Here is a 7,715-nt window from a genome sequence, read left to right on the forward strand (position 1 = left end):
TTTTTAAAAAATGTGGGAAAGCAAAACTGCTTAAAACTAAGGTTCAGCTGGATGCTAAGAACAGCTGGTGGAACACATGTGACTCTATGAAGACTTCAGTGGCAACTGCACCAGTTCTGCCTTGATTTCTCAATATATTGATGTGCAACAGATGTGTTGTTTGGCTTTTCTTTCTGTGAAAGTTCTGCTGGAGTAAAAGCATACAGACTTACAAGTCTAATTTAAAAAAATCTGCATTACTAGTTAGTAAAAGTTGCTATATACTCCTTCATATATTGCATACTAAAACCCATGCTTATGCCAAGACCAAAGATCTTTCAAAGACATGATATGAAAAAAGTTGAAGAATTCTGCATGATCTATGTTTTTGTGAGAGAATTCATGTTTGCAACAACAAACCAAGAATGTCCACTGTGCAACAAGACTGAACCAAAGTAAATGCTTACTAACCAAAAGAGCTCTTACAAGAAAAGAGTAATATGCTGTAACAGAATTTAATGAAAAAGCATGGAGTTTCAGGAGTTCTGTGTCTTTCACATGTAACTATGATGCAGTGTACCTTTTCTGCAAAACTATAGCACATTTTTTTGCAGCCAATTTTGTGGGAATATTCGAGTGATTGGATTTTAGAACAACTCTAGACCAGTTTTGGAAGTCAGCTGCCAGTTCTCATTAGTCTAATAAAAGCAATAAAACAAACAGACGCTTGGAACACAACAACCCAATAGAAATTAAATTGTTGACTTCTGTCCTTCATTGTTCATATGTCATGTTAGCCTTGTATCCCTTTTATTTGTATTTATTGAACCAAAGATTGATGGACATTTTCACAAGTAGTTTTGACATAGTAAAAAAATTATTTCACTCTGTTGGGCACTAAATTCATGTGGGTAGCTGAAGTTCTAGAGCAAAATTATTACTTCTGGTATTTTTTTATATGCTGATCAAAAGTTATGGTCTTAAGGAGTCCATAGAAGGCTTGAGCATTCATTCCCACTCAGTTCTAATTTTTTTTTTCCCTTTTTTTTTTTTTTTTTTTGGTGGTGGTTCTTTTAATAATCTGCCAGCTGAGGTCTTGATCAGAATTCCTACACTAAACACTAAAATGCTATTGCATTGTTTTGAGTATTTCTTCCCTTATCTGACACCGTTATCTGTTTTTCCAACTAAAAGCTATACGATAAGGATTAACAATTGGTACCTGTGAAGGTGGAAATAAAGTTTCATATTGTGCATAAATAAATATGGTATTTTTTTTAGATACTAAGTCAAAGCAACTAGTGAAATGAGAAGAACTTGAATAGAGAAGAAACAATGAGAAGTGTTCTTGATTTGTTTCTTATTGTCCTCACTAAAGGTTATCTGTAACTTGATTCAGCAGATAATGACCAAATGCTTTCAAGTCAAACAATTCATCTGAATTAGAACGTTTCTCAAGACATCGCAGGTTTTGATATAATGGGAATGCTTTAATTGGATTCCTGGGAGTGATGTAGTCACCTAGAGAATAAGTATGTGCATATTTTAAACACACTAGACTATGGATAGTGTAAACCTGCTTACCTCTGCGGGCAGACTTGTGTTGTGGATGTGCTGTCTGCCCTTGGAAAGCAGGTGGTGAAAAGAGCCAGGGTCCTGTAGCAGAGATTTATGATGCTGCTTGCCTGTGATTAAAGAAATAATAATTTTAAAATGGAAGATTTGGTATAGGTCAACTAATGTCTTGTTTGGAGAGTTCCTGCCAGGTGGAGTGCTGGTGTGCTGCTGACAGGGACACCCCACAGGGCCCCCCAGCTGCCCCAGTGTGGTGCCATGGGGGCTTCTCTTTTGTCTCTGCAGAAGCAGGGGGCAAGAAGCTGCGGAGCACTGTCCAGAGGAGCACGGAGACGGGGCTGGCTGTGGAGATGAGGAACTGGATGACCCGGCAGGCCAGCCGGGAGTCAACGGATGGGAGCATGAACAGCTACAGCTCTGAGGGAAAGTAAGGAGTGGTTATGACTGTGGTTGCCTGATGTTTGTTCATAGAACTGGTGGTTAAACAAAAGTGAAATGAGAGCTGTAGATTCCTGTCAGAATTCCCTTCACAAGCTTCATTGATGGGCCAAGCCAGTTTTCCCCTGTGCCCAAATGAGTTTCTAGTTGTTGGTGCAGGAAGGATGAGGATCATTGCTGCAGTGCCACCTAGAAAGGCACCTGGGGGGTTGGAGCCTCTGCTTGGGATGTGGCAAGCAGGGAAGGAAGCAAGTGCAGGGCACTGTGCAGAACACAGAAAAGGGCAATTTGTCTTCTGCACACTCCTCACATGTATCTGTGCTTTGCAGAGCAAAGCATCTCCAGTGAATTTCCAAGTGCTTTCTCTGAGCTCATGATTTTTTCAGAGACTCTGCTAATTAATCCTGAAGAAATTATCTGGGCAAAAGTATCATATATCATGCTTCTCATAAAAGCCCAAGTCAAAGACTTCTGAGTAGTATGTGCAAGACGTTGCCCAGAAAAATCTTACTGTAAATAGATTTATTAGTGATATTCACAATATACCTGTACTGGATGATGTATTTTACATGTTCAAGTTGATGCACTATATGCCCTTGAGATGGACATTTATTTATGGCTGGTCATTACAAATCTCATTAGTTCTTGTTGCCATGTAATGGGTCACACATAATTTATGGCAAGAATTTGAATTTTAAGTTACTTTGGTCATTTGCCACAATGGATTTCAGTTACATGATTGAACGTATGCTATTCTCAAAGACATTTATAGCAAAATGTTTATAATGAATGCTGATTTTTAAAGGTGCATTTTAAAATAGGGACCAGTAATTGGTCCACTGTAATAACTTCACAGGATACATTTAACATTCTGCTATTGTGTTCATATTGAGTGAAAAATGTGAGCAATTTTATCTTCATGTAACTAAATTATTAGAAAGGGCTTGTATTAGTATCTTACTGAACTACTTTCCTAGGAATGTTACAATAATTAGGAGCAATCTTTAATATATTGGGAAAAGAGCATGATGGAAAAATACTACTGTGCAACTTAGAGCCATTGAGGATTAGTGTTTCCATCACCTGTTGGTTTATATGATGGAGGCCAAATAGCTGCTTGTTGAACACAGAGACATTTTGAAAATTACAGATAGTTTTGTAATCTTGTCTGTTTGAGTTCCTTGGGAGCAGTAGTATAAAATATATAAATGCTAAATGTGAAATATCTAGGGGGGGCAAAAAAAAAGGTACATTCAAGTGTATTTACTGTTTTTTTTTTTCAATATTGTTTTTAAGTTTGATTTTTCCTGGTGTGCGGTTGGCTGCAGACAGCCAGTTCAGTGATTTTCTGGATGGACTTGGTCCTGCCCAGCTTGTAGGACGACAGACATTGGCAACACCATCAATGGGTAAGCATTAATGTCCTATAAACATGATGTAATCTTCTGCGTCTGATAATTAACATAGAAATTATCTAGAATCTAATTCTTTATATATGGATTTCCCATGTGATTTTGAACAACTCAGTTAAGACCAAAACTATAACCTCAGCCAAAGTTGAATGTAATTATGGATGCTCATTGAAACATTCAAAATTAGAAAGGGGCTTTCAAGAATTCAGGTTTTTATTTCCTCTACTGCAATTTTCCATCTTTAAAATGTGGCTAGTGAGACCAGCCCTTTCTCTGGATCATATAGATAGTATTAACTAAAAATAGGAATTCAAGTGCAAAGTTTTTGTTACTGTGCTTACAGGCTTGTTTCTATTCACAAGTTACCTTTTCATACCTTGTCTTAAACTAGAGGCATGCTGAAGAGATTTTAACCAGTTTTGCAGAGCTGCTTTGTACTAATTCCAGTGCTGCATTTTTTAATCTGAGTTTATGAAAACAAACAAACAAACAAAAAAGGATTTAATTTGAAGTGATAGGAACAGAGGAAATGGGAGACAAGGTATTATTGCAAAATAGCAGTGGATAAGTATTAAATTATGTAGTAGTGTTAAAATTCAGATCATGCTTACTCATGGAATGTAGATTATTCAAGTCATCACATATTCAGTCTATAAATTCCTATGTCTTTTAAGATATTTAGCCATTTCTGAATTACAATGCCAGGATCTCTTTTTGTTGTTCAGGAGATATCCAAGTGGGAATGATGGACAAAAAAGGACAACTGGAAGTAGAAATAATCCGAGCCCGTGGCCTTGTTGTAAAACCAGGTTCAAAGACACTGCCAGGTAAGGAAGAAAAAGCAACAAGAATAGAATAAAGCCAAAAAAGTCCCCAGCTTCTGAGGATTCACTATTCAGAATAGTTCAACTCTTCACAAATTTACCTATTAGCAGTTTACAGAATTTTACACTGAAAAGTATAATGTACTGAAATGGTATAAGAAACAAAACCAAAAAAGAAATCAGACTGGCATCTGGGCTATCAGAAGACAAAAATATTTTAGAAATAAATATATATGCTTTATATTCTTGGTTATGGGGTAGAAAAGAAACATATATACTAAAGATGTGAGATAGCAGTCTTGGGGGTGAAGAGGGAATCAACAAGAGGTGGGGAATAGGTATCTGCTCAAAAAGTAGACCAATATTTGGTACTTACTCCATATTTTATAATCTGATGTCCTATAACACTACGTGAAAAGGATAATATAATGATATTTTTAGCAAGCTCTCTTGCCAGAATAGAAATGGTGTCAGAGTCTTTTTTTCACTGATTTTAACCTTGTAGATAATTTTAAATTATTAACAATTTGGAGCATTGATCCAAATCTCACCAAAGTCAATGCAAGTAATTCATTTACTTAACAGGCCTATTTTGCATACCGTACACTATAGGGATACTATATATAGGAATGTATGATTTTTCCAGGTCAGAATCTAAATTGTTTCATGGCAAAAGAAACATATAAGAATTAGTAAAGATAAAAGTATACCAGAAAGAAAAATACAGAAAATTCATGGATGCTTTGCATGTGAATAAATGTTAATATTGCTTGTGGAGATTTGTTTGGTAAAACAAAAAAAAAAAAAAACAGTATAAAGCAGGTTTTATCATATGGTGATGAAATTGCAACTGTTATACAAAAAATTTGTATATCTTACTTACTGTTCTTTGTTTTTTTTCTCCTAAGCACCATATGTAAAGGTGTATCTTTTAGAAAATGGAGTCTGCATAGCCAAAAAGAAAACAAAGGTAGCAAGAAAAACACTAGAGCCACTTTATCAGCAACTTCTATCGTTTGAAGAAAGTCCTCAAGGAAAGGTTTTACAGGTAATTTGCAGCAATCTTCTTCTGAGAACATGACCTGTACAGTTTTTACAGAATGAGTTTCAAACTTCCTTTCATGTTGATTTGGCAAGTTCTGCTATTTCAAATACTTGTTGAGCAGACAAATACTACAGTAGTAATTGTTGATGCAAGTAGAAAGTACAAAGCAAAAGTTAGTTGTAGGCTATCTTGCCTGTACTATATGCATAGGCTCCTTCTCTCGTTGGGCTTTCTTTAGTGTCATGGGTAAGTAAGTGTCCATTACTGCCCACTTCATTTCTGTTTCTGCATCATCATTAGTATACACAGAAGTAAACAAATGTCAGCAGTCAAATATTCCTTACTATAATTAAATTAGCAGAGACATTTGATGAATCAGATTGAAGCTCTCATCATTTTTTTCTGACATTCTTCTATTTTCTTATGTTTCCTTTGCTAACAGATAATTGTTTGGGGAGACTATGGACGAATGGATCACAAATCCTTTATGGGAGTGGCACAGATACTTTTAGATGAACTGGACCTGTCCAACATGGTGATTGGGTGGTTCAAACTCTTCCCTCCTTCTTCCCTAGTAGACCCAACATTAGCTCCTCTTACTAGAAGAGCTTCCCAATCATCTCTTGAAAGTTCAACAGGACCTTCGTATTCTCGCTCATAGCAGCTGTGAAACTGTTGTCATAGCAACCAGCGTTACAAAAAATAAAATTACAGGTCGCAAACCCTGGTAACACTGCATGCTTAATGTTGTGTCTTCTGAGCCTGTTTCTAGGGCTGCAACGCGATCCTGTGTTCTCAAGGAAGTTGCACACATTGTGCCCTACAGAAGGCCCTCAGGTGAAGGACTGAAGTCATGAAGAACTGATACGTTTGGAGTTCAGGAACACTGTTTTGGTCCAATCTGAAGCCATGGACTAAACTAAAAGAATCAATCTGTTTCATGCAACAAAAGTAATTTTCAATGGCATATCTGTTTTGTTGCTCCCGTTTCTTTATTTATCTGCCCTCCCCTCCTAATGCTTGGTTATGCCACAGAAGCGGAGTTACCCTCCCCTGAAGCCATGTTACAAGTCATTGGATTAGCAGATATTTGAAAAGAAGAATGTAAGGATGTCGAAAAAGTCAACTGTTGTTTGAAACAGTTGCTTGGGATCTGAAAACTCTTCATACTGAAAAGATTCAAGACTTAAGAGTGGCGGGCTTCATACCTCCAGCTATACATACAGTCAAACCCCAGATGTGATGAACTCTCTGAAAAATAAAATTCTGTGGATATACTGTACTGTATGAAATTAAAAAAAAAACTTTTTTGCATGGACACAGATTTAGCTGAACACTTAAATTATTTTCTTGGGGCTGCAACTTGCAAAAAAAAAAAAAGAAAAAAGAAGAATAAATCAGCCATTTTCAACAATTTATATTATTTTTAAAAGTAAATTTCACTAGTGCATGGTTTTAAAGGGAAGAGAATGCAACAGGGTGATACAAAGACACACCACGTTTATCATTCTTTAAACCCGTCATGGTCTGTATTTTTGCAGACATATATTAAAAAATAAAAAATAATTTCTAGCAAGTATTTAAAATTCTGTTTATGTGACAAGAAATAAGTGTAATATATTAAATTTATTTAAATGTAAAAGGTACAAGACTTGTAAAGTTCAACATTATGTGCAAATTGTACACTTCTTTTACCTCCTCCTTTCTCTATCTCTCTTCCCGGTCTCCCTTCTTCCTTTTGCTCTTTTTCCCCTCTACCTCCCGGGATGATCATGATAATCTAAAATGGCTACGTTTTGACTTACTACTCTCTTATGACCCATATTTGGTTCAGGGTTGCAGATTGTTCTGCATTTCTGAATTATTTGAGAAAAATATTGTTTAAGAACTTACTTTTTTTCAAGCATGTTGAAAAGGATTTTGCAACATGGCTTGGGAGTACATTAATGTAATTCAGCATGTATTTGATAAAGAAGATATTTGAACTTTTTGCAATTTATTGTACAGTGCATGGTAACTTATTTTCATTTTTTCTCACCTTCAAATTGAATTCTACAGCAAAATACTGGAATCATCCGGCCATTGTAAGATGTTTTCAATAAATTCGGTTTCAGCACCAGCATCTTTCATTCAAAGGTTGAACTATCATTTCTTGAAGGTTTTTGGAAAGAGGACAAATGAAGTACCTAGCTGATTTTTTAGAAAATAAATTTTAAAACTTTTATTTGCACTAAATCATATTAATTGCTACATTTTTGACATTACAGAAGCAACAAAAGTTAATAATGCGTACAGTTCTTCTGCTGTAAAGTTCAATTTCCATAAGCTACATTTTTGTTGCAAAAAACATAAGTAATATCAGTCTGAAAAATGTCAAACTTGGGTTTGTAAAGTAGCCTTAAAGAAAGCTTATCACTCTGACAGCTATTTGACACCATTACC

At 35.8% G+C, this 7,715-nt stretch overlaps 1 protein-coding gene across 38 annotated transcripts in view; it reads left to right on the plus strand.

Annotated features, from left to right (window-relative positions):
• Window positions 1–6,647, plus strand: part of RIMS2 (regulating synaptic membrane exocytosis 2) — a 419,884-nt gene extending 413,237 nt beyond the window's left edge. For 24 of the 38 annotated variants that reach the window (XM_030444594.1, XM_030444581.1, XM_030444591.1 and 21 more), the window contains 5 exons: window positions 1,840–1,981; window positions 3,289–3,401; window positions 4,130–4,231; window positions 5,137–5,276; window positions 5,716–6,647. In XM_030444594.1, the coding sequence (XP_030300454.1) occupies window positions 1,840–1,981; window positions 3,289–3,401; window positions 4,130–4,231; window positions 5,137–5,276; window positions 5,716–5,934 (716 nt within the window). In that variant the 3' untranslated portion in view covers window positions 5,935–6,647. The remainder of the gene's footprint in view (window positions 1–1,839; window positions 1,982–3,288; window positions 3,402–4,129; window positions 4,232–5,136; window positions 5,277–5,715) is intronic. The other 14 variants (XM_030444582.1, XM_030444583.1, XM_030444589.1 and 11 more) reach the window with 1 other exon arrangement.
• Window positions 6,648–7,715: the final 1,068 nt, after the last annotated feature.

The sequence above is a fragment of the Calypte anna genome, chromosome 2, assembly GCF_003957555.1.
Source record: "Calypte anna isolate BGI_N300 chromosome 2, bCalAnn1_v1.p, whole genome shotgun sequence".
NCBI classification, from domain to species: Eukaryota; Metazoa; Chordata; class Aves; order Apodiformes; family Trochilidae; genus Calypte; species Calypte anna.